General features: G+C 43.3%; 1 protein-coding gene across 1 annotated transcript in view; it reads right to left on the minus strand.

The window, feature by feature from the left end:
* Positions 1-19,258, minus strand: part of SCUBE1 (signal peptide, CUB domain and EGF like domain containing 1) — a 587,141-nt gene that overhangs the window by 151,587 nt on the left and 416,296 nt on the right. Inside the window, exon 8 of the mRNA XM_082255396.1 lies at positions 10,769-10,885. Within this exon, the coding sequence (XP_082111522.1) occupies positions 10,769-10,885 (117 nt within the window). The remainder of the gene's footprint in view (positions 1-10,768; positions 10,886-19,258) is intronic.

The following is a 19,258-nucleotide window of genomic DNA, read 5'->3' on the forward strand; positions in this document are numbered from 1 at the left end:
TTCAGTGCGCCACCATAGGAAGCATCGTCTTGTTGCTAACATTCACTTTGCCAGCAATGCTCTGTCTTCCTCTCTCGCCTCCTGGCCTCTGAAAGACAGCCAGTCAGAGGGGCCAGGACTAGAAATCATCTGTCAGGTGGGGATCACTGACAGAATGTATTACTTTCCACACTAGTGCCAAGTGCAGAAATGCATCCGGCATCCCGTTGCAGCTCTGCATGTGTGCTGTGTGATGTGATCTGGGCAGTGGCTTGGCTGGGCTGTTGTAGCTGACAATTGGCAGGCAGGACCAGGATGTCGGGTCGCGATCTACCTGTCAGATAGCCATAACTGACAGGTAGATTGCGATTAACGGGTTGCTGACCCCTGCTTTAGAACCACTTTAGGCAGTTTGGCAGCTGCCTAAATACCCAAAACAGAAACTGCATCTGATAGGATGCAGTCACTTATTCAGCCTAGGATTTTCCACCACCTTAGGGGATTTTTTAATCGACTTATTTTGAGCCAGGTGGTGTTTGCAGGCCCATCCATGGCTTAAATTGCAGCTGCTTTACCATGAATCAGCCAAAATTCAAGACATCCTTTACATGGAACTAAGGACTCCTCCCCACTGAAGCGTGGCAGACCTGGCGCTTGGAAGCTAACACTTTCAACACTGCATCATTAGGAGGGAAGGGAAAGTGGTAATACATTCCTCCATTCTCATTAGTGCCAGGAATAGGACTTTATGCTACAAGGCAAGCAGTGTAATGGGGTAATGAAGGGAAGGTGATTTTAGGGAGGATAGAATAGGCACACCACAGGTTCACATATTTAAAAAGAAACCCATATCGTAAGACCATTTATTTCCACAAAAATGTGTACATAATGTCTTTTATGCATGTTATTACCTGTAAAAGCCTCCCTTGTGTAGACATCTATGTAGCACAATTCCCAGCCGTTTTGCTGGATATGGGTCCCCCTGGGTTACTGCTAGCAACAACAGCACATTTAAGCATGTTTCTCCAAGTGTGAGCACTGAGACAATGACCAGTCCAGTATCTTTGAGTTTTTGTATTTATTTTGTAACATGGATAAGAGAAGAGATGTGTGGGATACTCCTTGAACTGAACTATGCACAATTTAGCAGGGACACTAGAGAAAAATGGATTTTTGTAAAATCTTACCGTAAAATCCTTTTCTCTTAGCTCATTGACAGACGTAGTCCTCGGTGATACAGCACCTTCGGGTTATGTTGCCTCCACAGGAACAGGACTAGACAGGAAATTAAAAAGCTCTGGCCACACCCTAGGGGCAGTCCCAGAGGGTATATCCTCTCTCTCTCTGCCTCAGCAAATCAGTTATGTGAAAAAGCAGTCTTTAGAGATTTTAACCCAACCCAACTCAAAAAAACAGAGGGGCGGGGACTACGTCTGTCAATGAGCTAAGAGAAAAGGATTTTACGGTAAGATTTTACAAAAATCCATTTTTCTCTAGCGCTCATTGACAGACGTAGTCCTCGGTGATACAGCACCTTCGGGACGTCCCAGAGCAGTATCACAAATGAGGGGTGGGAAAATGAAAATCAAATCCCAATCTAGAAGGCCCAACCGGTGCCAACTAGAAGTTTACAATGCTCATCCTTAATGATGAGACTCAACAAAAAAGAGAAATTTTTTTTTTTTTTTTTTTTCAAACAGAAAAAACCCTCGAGGTAGACCACCGGTCTCCTCAAATTGCGGCCTGCAAAACCTTGCGGCCAAATGAGGCATCCGCCGATGCCGTCACATCAATTTTATAGAATTTTGTAAATGTATGTACCGACGACCAGGTGGCCGCCTTACATACCTGGACCACGGACGCCTGATGGCGAAAGGCCCAGGAAGTACTGAGCGCTCGAGTGGAGTGCGCCCTAACAGGGAACGGAGGACTCTGACCCTTAATAGAATAAGCCTGTACCACCGTTTGTCTAATCCATTTGGCAATGGTCGCGGCAGATGCAGGCAAACCCTTTCTGGGGCCATCCGTGATCACAAAAAGTGAATCCGTCTTACGGAATGATTCCGTAGCTTTCAGGTATACCCTGATTGCCCGAACCACATCTAAGGAATGCAACGCATGTTCCCGATGATGCTTGGGCTGAGGACACAAGGAAGGTAGTACAATATCTTCATTCAGATGAAAATCTGAAACCACCTTAGGAAGAAAAGATGGCTTAGGATGAAGTACTACCTTATCCCTATGAATCACTAGGTATGGGGACTGGCATGATAATGCAGCCAGTTCTGACACCCTGCGAGCAGAAGTAATAGCCACCAAGAAGGCCACCTTCTGGGATAAAGTAAGCAAGGGAATCTCCCTGATGTTTTCAAAGGGAGGTTTCTATAGAACCGACAAAACCAAATTAAGATCCCAGGGCGGTAAGGGCGCGCGGACTGGTGGAGCCAGGTGCCGCACCCCCTGGATGAAATTCCGCACCAAGGACTTGGTAGCTAAAGGGTTCTGAAAGAAGATTGCTAATGCTGAAACTTGACCCATGATGGTGCTCAAGGCTAGCTTCTGCTCAACCCCTTGTTGCAAAAAGGCCAATATTCGAGTCACCGAATAGGTACGTGGAGGAAATCCTAAAGATTCGCACCACGCAATATAAGTCTTCCATGTGTGATAATAGACCTTGCTGGAAGTCGCTTTCCTTGCTTTAATAAGGGTAGGAATGACTGAAGTAGACAAACCTCTGTCCTTCAGTACTTGGGTCTCAATGGCCAGGCCATTAAAACCAGCGACTGTAAAGCATGATGGTAAATTGGTCCTTGAGACCACAGACACTCCCTGAGACGAAGTTCCCACGGAACGTCTGCGACTAGCATGTCCAAGTCGGCCCGGCCGGCTTGAGGAGGCCAGCCTAGAATTTCTAGGACCACTGGCGCTGATAGAATCTGAACCAGGCGTCCCTAGAGGTATCTGGCCCCGACCATCCGAGAAAGTCTGGTCGTTTTCTGTTCCCACACATTTATCAGATACCTGATTGTTATCAGGAAGGGTGATCTTTTCTGGTTGAACCTCAGGGACCGAAGTCACCCGACTAGAGGCTACTTGGCCTATCTGGTCAACCAGATCCGATTCCTGTGAGGTATAGGGACTAATCTTAGGAAAAGGTAAAGGAAAAGATCTATTCAGGGAACGATAACTACCGCTTCCTGTAGTACTTAAATGTTGGAAGGGAAGAATCGCACCGGTAGTAGTGGTTGATGCTCGATCTAATGTCCTGAATACCGGTGAAAACGTCCCCCCACCCTGAAACCGGGTGGGGGCGCACCTTCAGGCTGTGTACTCCTTTGCTTCGGGTTTGGCTGGGTTGGTCCTCTGCTTGTCCGACCAGCCCTTCTTGAACCCTCCTGGAGGAGTCTTGCCTTTCCCGCTTGTACCAGCCGGGCGCCCTTTATGGGCGGTAAAGAAAGGTCCTCGCTTGTTGCGAGGTCCCTTAGCTTTAGCAGCCTGTGGCAAAAAAGTGCTTTTGCCCCCAGTGGCATCCTTAATGATTTCATCTAGGTTGGCCCCAAATAGACGATTCCCCTGAAAAGGGAGATTTGTCAAGGTCTTTTTGGAACCTAGGTCAGCTGACCAGCATTTTAACCACAGCACACGTCTGAGGATAACCGCTGTCATAGATGCATGCCCTAATAAGGGAGTAGTGTCCAAGGCTGCGTCACAGATAAACTGTAGCCCTTGTATAATCTGTTCCAGCAAATCAGATGTCTCCTGGGGAATATCTTTTCCCCTAAGGTCTTGGCGTACCAATCTCGCCCATTCCGTAAGTGTCTGGGAAACTAGACCAATAACAATTACTGGTCTAAATGCTGACCCTATCAGAGAGAAGATGGTGCGGGACTCTGCTTCCATCTTTCGATCCACCGGATCCTTAAAGGACGAAGTGTCCTCCACTGGGATAACCGTGGCTTTATTCAGCCTGGAAATAGGTGGATCCACCACTGGTGGTACCGTCCATTTCTTAATGATGGATTCCTCAAACGGATAGCGTCTAGCAATACGCTTGGAAATAGTAAAGGTACGTTTAGAATGCTCCCATTCTCCTTTAATCTGATTACCGAAACACTTGGGTACAGGAAAAACCTTCACCGTTTTGATGGGCTTATTATTACCAAAAGGAATCTCTGTTTCAGTTGCCTCTGCCGGTAAAGCCTCAAGTTTTAAGGTTTCCTGCACTGCCACAACTAGTGCGTCCACCAATGCTTCTTCCTGAATTATAGCGGGAGAAGAAAACGTCCTCCTCACTGTCTGAGGGGGCTTTACCTGAGACAACAGCCCTTGCAGAGGAACCTGCAACTGCAGTGACCATCTCTGAATCTAAGTCAGAGGTGTCAGATAGTATAGGGGTAGGCGGGGGTCGCTTCCTTGACCCCCGTCCCTGACAGGCCGCCTCCACCCGAGCCACCATAGACTCCAAAATTGCTGTAAATGACTCTACACTCTGTGCACTGGCGGGTCCCGTGGCCCCCTCGAGGGAAACAGGTGGGGGAATATGTGTGGCAGGGTCCATGATAATTCCAGTCACTTCCTGGATAATATAATTCAAAAATAAAAAACTTTTTTTTTTTTTTTTTTTTCAGACCCCCAGCGCCACAAAAAGCCCCTTAGTGTTACCTGCTAGGGATCCCTATCGATCGAGAGAGAGAGAGATAGACCCCCAGGCTCACCACTTGATGCTCAGAGTTTAACTGCAACAGGTTACAGCGCTGTCTTGACAAACAGGAAGTCTTTTGGCTGGCTGCCCAGGAAGAAAGGAGGCGGCTCCGCCCCTCTGCACGCCTTCCGGCGCCTCCCCTAGCTCCACGAGGTGTTTGGATCACCTCAAACATGGCCGCCCCCATGCTGGAGACACGAGGCTACGCCAAAATGGCGGCTCGTGCGATCCAGCAAAAAAAAAAAAAAATGCCGGCGGCCTGTACTGAATTGCGGTGTGCTGCAGGGCACACAACACTCTCTCTGCATGGGGATTTGGCGTGGTTGGCGGTACCGGCCCTGGCGGACCGCATGGCCATTCGGGAGGCCTGCTAATAGCTGGAGATCTGATTAGGAAGGCAGTCTACATGTCCGTGGCTTCTGACTGGTAGGTAGCTTATTTTTATCACCGTAAGATTCCCAGAATGCCACTGATTACAATCTTTTTAACATGTATACAATTAGATTGTTAGCTCCCAAACCAAGCCTCCTGGCTTTTTGCACATAAAATCACACTCAAAGTAGGAGGATCTGTGTCATTTATAGGATAGAGAGGGACTCTATCTTACCATACAGAGAGGGGCCCGCGTTCACCACAAGACCCGTCAGGGGAAAAGGGGGAACATACTACTCACCATACCGGAACCAGGCGGGCACCAACTCCTGACAGTACCCCTCTCCACCGGGGCGGGAGGGCTGTCGACCGATATGGATGCCGTGACTCATGGTCTTTGGCGTTTCAGCGAGACGTTTAACTCGCGGGGTCAGTCCTTTAATGGGACTTTGTCGCGGCCGACCCAGCGCGGAGCTATGGCCTGCACGCGCTCGTAGGCTGAACTGGGGTGACCACCGGATCTCAACATCCAGCCCGTCGCCCAGTTCAGCTTTCTTGCTTGAAGATCTCACAGGAACACTGGAGAAAAAAGGCTGTCTAAAAAAATCTTTTAAGAAAAAAATCTTGCCAGGACCTAGGATCCCAGCAAGGTATCTAGGTCCTTACTCCTAACTAGACAGAAAATAACTGATTTGCTGAGGCAGAGAGAGAGAGGATATACCCTCTGGGACTGCCCCTAGGGTGTGGCCAGAGCTTTTTAATTTCCTGTCTAGTCCTGCTCCTGTGGAGGCAACATAACCCGAAGGTGCTGTATCACCGAGGACTACGTCTGTCAATGAGCGCTAGAGAAATGCTATTTGGCGCTGACTTGACGCTGGCTGAATGCCTATCAATGCTGGCTTGACGCTGGTTAATTCTGGCCGGATGCCTGTTAACGTTGAACTGACTTGTGACTGCTTTCTGAATAAAGAAGTCCTCTTTGAGCTCCCTTAAGCACTCCTTGCTGAGGTAGCTACTTGTATACTACTGCACTGCTGAACACTTCAGGGCCCACACCGGCGCCCCCTTTCTCTCAGTTATCTTGAGGGCATAGACACTGGCACCCCCTTTCTCTAAGCCTCCTCTTACTGGTTAGCTGTCTCCCGGATCCCTTTGACCTTCTGGAGTGGCCCCCTCTCCTAGGCAGACCCCTGGGCAGTTTTGAGTACTCACAACACTGTTTTTCCTGGAAACTTCGGCCCAGCAGCTCCACTCAGTCAGCAACACACTGGATCCTCTTCCTGCAGCCCAGCTCAACCTCCGGTCCTCTAGGCCGAATGCCCAGGACATCCTCACTTGCTCTGACAGGAGGAGAGACAGCCGTCAGCCTCCTCCTGGGACTCTGCTCCCGCCAAAGACTCCCTGTCATATGCTCCCCTCAGGCTTATATCCAATCCCAGGGTGCATTGCGGCAAACTCCGCCCACTGAGACAGCTATAAACTCTGATGCGCTATTGGCCAGGCTTCCTCCACTGTCCAATAAGAGCCCTCATTGGACACAGTGGGGAGACTCCCCAGACTCAACAGACCACACCTGGAAACACATGACAGCCTCACTACCTGAATCAGGCCCCCCTGATAAGCAGACAGGGCCACATATATGCTTTTCCTAGCACCTACCTAGGAGGGTGCTACATCTAAAAAAATCATAAAACTGCAGATGGGTGCTGCCATCTTGGATGGGATGACAGAAACCTCAGCAGACTAAGTATTCATTCACAAGAATACTTTTAAGTTTAGTTTTTTTAAATGCAGAAGTTATCTGACAACTATAAATGACTTGTATGCCTCCTAGAAAACATTTTCCTGCATTTAGATGTTCCTGCTATAAAGGATTCTAAAAGGGTAGGGGCTGAGGAGCTGGGCCAGCACAGAGAACAATTAGACTCTCCCAGAAGAGGAGAAGGCTGTGACATGCAAAGTGGGAGGGGGCTGTGTTAGGGAATTAATTCCTCCTAGAGTGGCTAAAGCTGAACTCCAGGAATAATCTTTTTAAAACTTAGTTCAGCATGGTTACATCTAATCCTTCATAGCTCACATCTGGAGGGCTGCTGGGGATACAGAAATATATATTAGTAGTCTGTGCTTCACACAGTCAGAGCTGGTCTCTTCTGGGTGCTACTTGAGTGATTGGTGTCTGTATACAATGAATGAACGTTTTCTCATTGGAAACGGTGGAGAGGAGATGTGGCTGATGTAACACAAGATGTTATTTGAATTGTAGAGGTGCTTAGCTGTGTTTAATGTAAAATTGGCTAACCCCTTGATCATCTACTAGTATTATTATTATTATTTTAACATTGTACAACTGATCATTTCATTTTGGCATAACTCATTTATGTTTGGAACATCATAAAATATAATGTACATTTTTAACTATACATCTGTACTGTTCTTAAACAATAAACTGTATATATCTGAAGAAGTGGTCGTAACATGAAATGCGTAATTGTTCAACAAGTATTACCTTTTAGCAAAGTTTCTATCCTGTGAGGTTTCATTTTACACTTCTACTGCTTGGTTTTTCCCATGAACTTATTCACTGCTAAAGAAGAAGTCCTTGTTTTTTTTTTTTACACTTATACATACTGTGGATACAAAGCCATACAAAATGGCCAAAAATCCGTCTTTGGATTGTCTGATGTGATCTTTGAGGATGAATTTTTTCACAGTACACACAGTTTTGGAGGTCATTGATGGCTTGTTTTAAAGCCTCATCACTGCTTATTAACATTATATAATTACTTTAATGTCCATAGTCTGGAAACAGATGCACTTAAATTCACACCCCTTCTGACCATACCCAGGTTTCTACAATTATAAAAAAAAGTTAACAGCCCCCTTATTACTGGCTAAATAGAGATTGTTGTTGTCATTAAAACTGGAATCCTTCTTGAAACAGGACAGACTTGGCTGTGGTCAGCCTACAGCCTAGGACGCACACACAGCAGACTACACAGGAAAATAATACAGGTAACAGGAAAACAAGGATTTTTCTACATTTAACAGCAGTTTCTGATTACAGGGAGGCAACGACCGCATACCTTTACCATTTCTCTGTCTTGCTGTGTTTAATTGCTTTTATAGACTTTCAGAGTCACTACATGTGAAAGCAGTCTGCTAAATATTTGTGTGCGGTTTTTCCATTTAATTAGCAATGTGTGAAGGCTTTATCCATCTGCAGCACAAGATGGAACAAACAAACATACAAACAGGACCCCACTGTCACCTCAATAAATCTCCGCAGACGTCTGCTTGGAGCCCAGGAAGGATGAAGGAAAAGCCACACACTTCCTGCTGCTCACTCACTTTTTTGACTATTTAAAGCACAGAAGTAGTAAGTCAGAAATAAAGGAAAATACAAGTGAAGGATGTCTGGAGTGTCCTCAATAGATATACACCTTCTGCAGGACACAAACTACTAGAGCAAAAAGTGCCCCAAGGATAAACAGGTTAGACTCTGAGTTTCCTGTTCAATAGATACATTTGCCACCTGAAGTCCCCAACACAGTACAAATGCTATCTGCAGACTCTACACAAACCACCTGCATTGGGCCACCTGTGGGCTCCTGTACATAATTATGTGCAGCACCTGTGCATTCCTGTGTAGTACTATACGTGCCAACTGCGAACCTCCCTGTAAAGCAGACACCAGTGGATTCCTGTAGGCACAGCCACCTGGGGAACCCTCTAGAGTAGATACAGTCATCTCTTTACTCCTGTAGAGTAAACCGTCATCTGAGGACTCCTGTAGAGTACACACAGTTACCTGAGGACACCATTAAGACAAACACACTGTCACCTGTGGACTCCTGTAGATTTAACACAGCCACCTGCAGACCACTGTAAAGTCGACAAAGCCAATAAGGGACTCCTGCAAAGTACAGCCCCATGTGGACTCCTGTAGAGTACACACAGTGACCTGAGGACTCTTGTAGAGTACACACAGTGACCTGAGGACTCCTGTAGATACACACAGTGACCTGAGGACTCCTGTAGAGTACACAAAGTCGCCTGACTCCTGTAGAGTACACACAGTCACCTGAGGACTCATTTAGAGTACACACAGTCACCTTAGGACACCATTAAGACAACACACAGTCACATTTGGACTCCTGTAGAGTACACACAGTCACCTCAGGACTCCTGAAGAGTACAAACAGTCACCTGAGGACTTCTGTAGAGTACACACAGCTACATGTGGTGTCCTGTACAGTAAACAGTCACCTGTGGACTCCTGTACAGCAAGCAGTCACCTGTGGACTCCTGTGAATTAAACAGTCACATGTGGACTCCTGTGAATTAAACAGTCACCTGTGGACTCCTATGGATTAAACAGTCACCTGTGGACTCCTATGGATTAAACAGTCACCTGTGGACTCCTGTGGCTTAAACAGTCACCTGTGGACTCCTGTGGCTTAAACAGTCACCTGTGGACTCCTGTGGCTTAAACAGTCACATGTGGACTCCTGTGGCTTAAACAGTCACCTGTGGACTCCTGTGGCTTAAACAGTCACCTGTGGACTCCTGTGGCTTAAACAGTCACCTGTGGACTCCTGTGGATTAAACAGTCACATGTGGACTCCTGTGGATTAAACAGTCACCTGTGGACTCCTGTGGATTAAACAGTCACCTGTGGACTCCTGTGGATTAAACTGTCACCTGTGGACTCCTGTGGATTAAACAGTCACATGTGGACTCCTGTGGATTAAACAGTCACCTGTGGACTCCTGTACTGTAAACAGTCACCTGTGGACTCCTGTACTGTAAACAGTCACCTGTGGACCCCTGTAGATTAATCAGTCATCTGTGGACTCCTGTAGATTAAACAGTCACCTGTGATTACAGGAGTCCCCTGATGGCTGTGTTTAGAATAGCCACAGCCACCTGCAGACCCCTTTAAAGTGGACAGAACTAATTAGGGACTCCTGTAGAGTACACACAGCCATCTGAGGACTCCTGTAGAGTACACACAGCCACCTGCGGACTCCTGTCAAGTACACAGAGTCACCCGAAAACACCTGTAGAGAACACACAGTCACTTGAGGACTCCTTTAGATTACACACAGTCACTCGATGACTTATGTAGAGTACACACAGTCGCTTGAGGACTCATGTAGAGTACACACAGTCACCTGAGGACTCCTGTCAAGTACACAGAGTCACCCGAAAACACCTGTAGAGAACACACAGTCACTTGAGGACTCCTTTAGATTACACACATTCACTTGATGACTTATGTAGAGTACACACAGTCGCTTGAGGACTCATGTAAAGTACACACAGTCACCTGAGGACTCCTGTAGATTACAGGAGTCCCCTGATAGCCGTGTTTAGGCTAGACACAGCCACCTGCAGACCCCGGTAAAGTGGACAGAGCCAATTAGGGACTCCTGTCGAGTACACAAAGTCACCTGAGAACTCCTGTTGAGTATACACAGTCACCTGAGGACTCCTGTAGAATATACTCAGTCAACTATGAACTCTTGTAGGGTAGATATGGCCACCAGTTGACTCCTGTAGAATACATAGAGCTATCTGGGGACTCCACTATATTACACAAAGTTACCTCATCTACAGTTTTCTGCACACATGTGCACACACACACACACACACGTATATTTGATTTTAGCCTCACAATGAAAGTAATAACCATGTGTACACAGTCACACTTACCTTTGCAAGTCTTTTGGTCGGGCTGCAGTGTAAATCCTACAGGGCAACTGCAGCGGACTCCAGTGGCAGTATCCTTGCAGGTACGATCACATCCTCCGTTATTTACAGCACATGTTTCTGGGGGTATAAAACAAAGAGTTATTCCACAGTTAACAACACAGCTAGCTACTACACATTGATAGACATAATCACCTACACATTCAGATCAAACACTCAGGTCTGATAAGGTCTGGCAATGTAAATAACAAGTTCCATTTAACAGGAAGACAAAGCATAAAGATACAGTATAACAAAGAATATTTCATTGTGTGCCGAACCCAGCCAGGGATAAGATGTAAGGGGTTGCAGTAAGACAGTGCACACATCAGTACAGTGGGGATCTTCCACAAATGATCTGTCTATGTACCTCAGGGGGAATCACTTACACGAGATATCACTGCAGCATTGAGATCAGAGGCTGCAGGCACTTTTGAGCAAAAAATTGGACCTCAATTTTCCCCACTGTATGAAATCTTGAGTTTTGTTTACATTTTTTTAACATATTTGTTCTCTACTTGTAACACAATTAAAAAAAAAAAAAAGGCTGATTAAAATGTAAAGATGATAGAAACGGAGACAATCATAAAGAGGGAAATCAATAGTGCTTGGTATATTTTCAGAAACACAAAATTCCAGTGGACAGTTTTAGAACTTTGAACATACAGGCTTTTTAAATGAACAGTTCTGGTTCTTAAGTGCTGTGTAGTAAGCCTCCATAACCAATCGGAATAAACTCCTCTGAATTCAGAACAGAACATGGTGATTTCTGGATGGTTATTATGGATCCCTGCACTTAGTTATGAGAACCAGCTACTATGAATGCATACAAGCCTAATAAACAGTACAAACTGCTCTAGGTTGCTTAAAAGGTGTTCATTTTTTACATTTATTTAGTACATAACCTTTGTTTTTCATCGGTTTCTTTGGTATAGTTTTTTCATGGCCACTGCTATTTCTCAGTGTCAGTGAGAACCTTCCCATGCTAGGACTTTTTTGTTGATATCCATGTTCTGTCTCTTTTGATATGCAGTCCACAGGGTAGAGCTCTTGGCCCCTTTTCATGTTTTCCAGGCTCTTCATCTCTGTTCTGTTTCTTTGTTTTTAAGATGTTAAAAGAGCTCAACAGCTAAAACGGATATGTACACACAAACATACACAGCTAAATGAGCCACAGCAGTCAATTATCTCTTCTCTCTCTTCTGTAATAAAGTGTCATTAAACCCACAATATTAAAAGGTATTCAATAAATGTTGTATTACATGCTGTTTTTACTCGCTCACTATGAGATTTGTTTTCTGTAATCTGCAAAAAAACTGCTATTCTCTGTCTTCCCCTCCTGTCCATGTGCCCACGGCAATTAGGGATTTTGCAGTGCAGTGTTGGCAGCTAGCGGACAGTTTTCATTTTCTTTTTCCCTGAGTATTTTCTCCCTGTCACATCTGAGCATGCCAAGTGAATATAGAATCTCACATGTGGGCGCATACACAGTGGTAAATGACAGCCCACTCCCTCCCCCCTCCCCTACTGCCATTAACCAGCTAAAAACAATGGAGGAGTCAAAAAAAATTCCACCCACATCATATTATTGCCAAAAAAATAATTAAGATTTAATTTCAAATATATATTTGTATGACAATTTGAAACAGGTTATTGATATTATTGAACATGTGACCAGCAGCAGAGGACCAGAAGCTCTTCATGCCACTGTTTCCCTGCAGACAGGCTGGGAAAGAGCTGGGTCATGTGGCAGCTGTACATTGATTATGAAAAAAGGTTCTTAGATTTTTTTTTTTATTATTCAAATAATTACAGTGCCATTATCCACAGACAGAAATAGAAGGGATAATGTGAATTAAACTGTGTGTGCTTAGTTTTACATTAAGTTTTAGTCCTTGCTTTGCTCTCTCCTTAGAAGACACAGGATGCAATAGGACCCTTCTCGTGGGGACACCATAAAATATCAGTCTATAAATGCATAAACTTGAAATAAATTAAACAGCGCGATTACAAGAAAACCTCCCCCTCTCCTGTTTTCCATAACACATTGCGGCTGGATTTTGTAGCCCTCAAAGATAACTGGGAACAATAGGGGACATTTATAAAAACCATCTTGGTTTGCTTTTGTTTTGTCACTTTTTTTATTTTAGGCACAATTTAGGAATAGATTTATTGTGCGCATTTTGATAGATAGTATTGTGATACTGTGAAGTAATGCTGTGTACATTACAGAATTGGATATACAATACACAAATCCTTTAGCTCCCTTATAAAGAATTCATCTGTGCATTTAGCTTTTTGCCTGGAGTTGGGCTAGAATATATTTAGGAAGGCTTATAGCTTCGATTCCCAAGTAGATCTCTGAACCATGTTTGTCTTTTTGGTACTACCTCATTCATCGGACTCTGGTCCGACAAAAGCTTTATAATTTGTGAGCCGAACATCAGCAATAGGACAAGGGTTTAAAATCATTTTTGACTGCAATTTTCTAACTGTTCCAGAAGCTACATCTTTGTTTGACATCTCACATCCAACACATTTTTAAACGCAACGTTACAAGTCTGACCCACGGAGAGACATTATTGGCTGGTTCTTTCCAGCTGACCTAAAGCAGAGGGTTTAACTAAACTGTTTGAGTATTCAGGACCATTCGCTACTATAAATGCCTTTGAACAGATACTGGCAAAACACAGAACAGAGCACTAAGCAAAGAGATCCCTCGCGCCCAGCTTAGGATGTATTGAAAAAGTAGGCTTTTCTGAGTGATCATGGATGATGGGAATCTACCTTTTAGCACTTCTCAACTCTTTAAAGACGCAACACAAGTGTCACCAGAAGAATCTATTTGATTCCATTTCATTGACATGATTGAACATATTTTCTTGGGCAGGAAAAGTCTCGTTTCTGGATAGTGTCCAGAAAGTTGAAGAGACACACCAGACTTACTTTCCCATGTCATGGCTGACTGGTTGTATAGGGCAAGGGTCAGTTACTTAGCACAAATAGTCTGAAAGAGGCCATGTTTTGTGTTTCCATTCACAGGGATTTAGCAAACTAAAAGAAAAAAAAAGGTTAAAGAAAAAAAAAATGGAAATCAGGAGCCTTAAAAGGGTAAAGCCAGATTGTATTAAAAAATCTAAGAAAGTTGATTTTTGCACAAATTTATTTTTTGCACATATTTATTGTTGATTTTTGCACTGCCTAGTCTGGTTCATTTTAGAGAGTCCTTTTAGTTTTTGTGGATATTTTAGAGATAAGAGTAGCATAAAAATGAATTATACTTTTACCAGTTCTATAGCTAGTAGAAGTTTGGCATATTTAACTAACTTGTTACTAAACAAGAGAGGCTGTGCTCCCTGTATGCATATCAAGGCTTAAAGAGTATCTAAACCCAAGAACAAAAATATATTATACTGCTGCTTACAAGTTCTTAGATTTGGTAGCTGCTTTCCTTTTTTTAAGGCTCAGAACATTTTCAGCATGTGCTGAAAAATACCAGTTTATCCTGCCAGAAATTCTGTATCCTAGTAACTTCCTTGTGTACTGGACTGCATTCTCAAACAATCTAAACCAGTGGTCCTCAACCCTGGTCCTCAGGGCCCACTAACAGGTCAGGTTTGCAAGATAACTGAAATACATCCCAGGTGATATAATTTGCTGCTCAGTGATTGCAGTACTCTAGTCTGCATCTCCCCAAGGTAATACTTAAAATCTGGCCTGTTAGTGGGCCCTGAGGACCGGAGTTGAGGACCACTGATCTAAACAACTCTCCGAGTTATCTTATATTAACTACAAAACCACTCCCATCTATGTAATAGAGATTGGGAGGGGTTTGAAGTATATGTCAGGCGAGCAGCGTAGGGACAGGACAAGAGTGTAAAGCTGGATACACACTATACAATTTTCTTTAATTTTTTTCTTTAGATTTACCAAAACCATATAATATGAGGTCCAACCCAAACACTTTTAATTTGTATGCAATCATGCAGGCCCTTGCACTACATAGTTCAAGGTAAATCTAAAGAAAATCTATCAACAATGGTTGTATGGTGTGTATCCAGCTTAAAACTCACCAATGGGTACACAGACAAAAAATAGCTACTTAACACAAATTGCTAATCAGCCAATCACATGGCAGCAACTCAATGCATTTAGGCATCTAGTTGTGGTGATGAAAGCTTGCTGAAGCTCAAACAGAGCATCAGAACAGGGATGAAAGGGGATTTAAGTGACTTTGAACATGGCATGGTTGTTGGTGCCAGACAAGCTGGTCTGAAAATTTTAAAAACTGCTGATCTACTGGGATTTTCATGCACAACCATCCCTAGAGTTTACAGGGAATAGTTCGAAAAATAGAAAATATCCAGGGTGTGGCAGTTGTGTGGATGAAAATGCCTTGCTGATGTCAGAGGAAAATGGGCAGACTGGTTCGAGATCGAACCTTGAAGCTGATGGACTACAGCACACCGGGTGCCACTGCAGTCAGCTAAGATCAGGAAACTGAGGTTACAATTCGCACATGCTCACCAAAATTGAATAATAAAAGATTGGAAAAATGTTGCCTGGTCTGATGAGTCTCGATTTCATCTGCAACATTCAGATGGTAGGGTCAGAAATTGGTGTCAACCACATGAAAGCATGGATCCATCCTGCTTTGTATCAATGGTTTAGGCTGATGGTGGTGGTGTAATGGTATGAGGGATATTTCTTTGGCATACTTTGGGCCCCTAAGTACTAATGGAGCATCATTTAAATGCCATGGCCTACCCGAGTATTGTTGCTGACCATGTCCATCTCTTTATGTCTACAGTGTACCTATCTTCTGATGGCTACTTCCAGCAGGATAATGCACCATGTCACAAAGCTCAAATCATCTCAAACTGGTTTCTTCCACATGACAATGAGTTCACTGTACTCCAATGGCCTCCACAGTCACCAGATCTAAATCTAATAGAGCCCCTTTGGGATGTGGTGGAACAAAAGGTTTGCATCATGGATGTGCAGCCGACAAATCTGTGGCAACTGTGTGATACTATCATGTCAATATGGACCAAAACCTCTGAGGAATGTATCCAACACCTTGTTGAATCTATGCCACGAAGAGTTAAGGCAGTTCTGAAGGCAAACGCGGTACTGGCAAGGTATACCTACTAAAATGGTCGGTAAATCTATATATATATCTATATACACACACAGTGGATATAAAAAGTCTACACACCCCTGTGAAAAGGTTAGATTTCTGTGATGGAAAAAAAAATTAGACAAAGATAAATCATTTCAGCGCTTTTTCCACCTTTATTGTGGCCTATAAACTGTACAACTCAGTTGAACAACAAACTGAAATCTTTCAGGTAGAGGAGAGTAAAAATAAAAAACTAAAATAATATGGTTGCATAGGTGTGCGCATCCTTAACCAGTTCTGGACCAGAAGGATTTGCCCCCTTAATGATCAGGCCATTTTTTGCGATTTGGCACTGCGTTAATTAGTTTAGTTAATGGGAAATTACACAGTTGGGCAACGCTGTACCAAATAAAATTGATGTCCTATTGTTCCCACAAATAGAGCTTTTTTTTTTTATGGTATTTGATTACCTGTGCGATTTTAAATTTTTGCACTATAAACAAAAAAAGAGCAACAATTCTAAAAAAATATACAATATTTTTCAATTTCTGCTATATAAGATTTCCCCCCCCCCCCCCCAAAAAAATGTAAAAATCGAATTTTTTCGTCCTCTTAGGCCAATTTGTATTCTGCTACATATTTTTGGTAAAAAAATAAAAAATCGCAATAAAGCGTATTTTGATTGGTTTGTGCAAAAGTTATCGCTACTATAAACTAGGGGAAAGATTTGTCTTTTTTTTTTTTTTTACTAGTAATGGCCGGCGATCTGCAATCTTTAGTATGACTGTGACATTGCGGCGGGCAGATCAGACCCCTTATTGACCTTTTTGACACTTATGGGGGGACCAGTGACATTACTACAGTAAACAGTGCTAAAAATAAGCACTGTTACTGTAATAATGACACTGGCAGGGAAGGGGTTAACCTAGTGGGTGATCAAAGGGTTAAATGTAAGCCTAGGGGAGTGTTTACTAACCGTGGGGGGAGGGGCTTGTGAAATGACCATGGAGACCTGTGATCCTATATAGAAGGATCACAGGCGCTATGTGATCATTTCTGAGAGAAGAACAGTTAACTGTGTTTACAACAGCGCGTCCTTCTCTCTCTGCGGGGAGCGATCGTACATCCACATCCCTGTTGCCTAGTGGGGGCGGGAGCGTACTCACCCCCCAGCACCACGCGCGCGATCGACCTAGTCCTATGTTGGTTTGCGCAGGAGGGGCTGCCTGCCGCAGTAAAACTGAAGCAGGCGGTCCGGAACTGGTTAAACGAATACTTTGTTGAAGCACCTTTTGATTTTATTACAGCACTCGGTCCTTTTGGGTATGGGTCTATCAGCGTGGCACATCTTGACTGGGCAAAATTTGCCCACTCTTCTTTGCAAAAACACCCAAAATCTGTCAAATTGCGAGGGCATCTCCTGTGCACAGCCCTCTTCAGATCACACCACAGATTTTCATTCGTATTCAAGTCTGGGCTCAGGCTGGGCCATTCCAAAACATTAATCTTCTTCTGGTGAAGCCATTCCTTTATTGATTTGGATGTATGCTTTGGGTCATGCTGAAAGATGAAGTTCCTCTTCATGTTCAGCTTTCTAGCAGAAGCCTGAAGGCTTTGTGCCAATATTGATATGTGTAAAATTACTGCGCCACTGTCTGCAAAAGCAGCTGCTGACACTACAATACAACAATATTGTTAAACAACTAAAATAAAAAAACAAGTGCTGTGCTATGAAGAAAGTGTCAGAATGCTTTAACACATAAAATGTTACATCACAATAACATTAATATGTGCAAAAAATTAATAAAGTGCAAATAAATATATGTGCAAAATTCAGTTAATGTACTACTCATAAACATCACAGTTAATGATGAAATGAAAAAAGTGTCAGAAGGCTCTAACACATAAGATGCTTCATCACGACTGTATGAATCTGTGCAAAAGATATATAATGAATATATATAATAAAAAAATATATATATATATATATATATATATATATATATATATATATATATATATATATATATATATATATATATATATATATATATATATATATATATATATAAAGTGCAAAATGCTATATGTGCAAAATACAGACAATGTGCTGCCAATACACATCAAAAAAGAAGAATATTGAAAAAGTGCAAAGTCCCTAAAATAGTGATCAAATCAAGTGTAAAGTCCGTATCCAAAAAAAGAACAATCCGTGTTCAGATGTAAAAGGATGTCACCGCAGGTGCGACCGTCACCATAAAGGGAAGTTAGAATTGCTTACCAGAAATCGTGGACTCTACTGCGGGTAGCAAAGAGTCAAACATGCAAGAGGTTATTAGCCTTAATGGTACATCATCATTAAAAGATTGGCAGCTTCTCTTCAAATCTTTGATACCCAGAAAAACAAGAGGTCGCCACATAGTGTAATATCATCAAAACCGGGCTTTATATAAAAGTAGAAAATGTACACTTTCTATGCAAATCGTAGGCAACTCAATTGTGATCACAAATGGTCTCCAAAGGGCGCAATGTCATGGGATAAACTCACTCCAACCCAATGTACATTTTGTCCACATTGGCTTCATCTGGGGTATATGCCAACATTAACTGGTATTTGAAACCGTTCATAATTCCCTCTACCTAAGGCCACTGTTCCAGCTGAAGAGAAACAGCCCCAAAGCATGATGCTGCCACCACCATGCTTCACTGGGGGTATGGTGTTCTTTTGGTGATGTGCAGTGTTGTTGTTTTCGCACCAAACATGTCTTTTGGAATTATGGCCAAAAAGTTCAACCTTGGTTTCATCAGATCATAACACATTTTCCCACATGCTTTTGGGAGACTTCAGATGTGTTTTTGCAAAATGTACCCGGGCTTGGATGTTTTTTCTTCGTAAGAAAAGGCTTCTGTCTAGCCACTCTACCCCATAGCCCAAACATATGAAGAATACAGGAGATTGTTGTCACATGTACCACACAGACAGTATTTGCTAGATATTCCTGCAGCTCCTTTAATGTTGCTGTAGGCCTATATATATATATATATTACAATACATGGCCCAGTACAGTGCAGACTGTGAGCCAGGCCTTCTCTCCAACATCAGTGCCTAACCTCACAAATGTGCTTCTGGAAGAATGGTCAAATATTCCCATAGACACACTCCTAAACCTTGTGGATAGCCTTCCCAGAAAAGTTGAAGCTGTTACACCAGCAGTGGGTGGGTCAACCTCAATATTGAACCCTACGGACTAAGACTGGAATGCCATCAAAGTTTATGTGCGTGTAAAGGCAGGTATCCCAATACTTTTGACAATATAGTGTGGGTGTATGTA

This window comes from Pelophylax lessonae (assembly GCF_965119305.1).
Source record: "Pelophylax lessonae genome assembly, chromosome: 4".
NCBI lineage: Eukaryota > Metazoa > Chordata > Amphibia > Anura > Ranidae > Pelophylax > Pelophylax lessonae.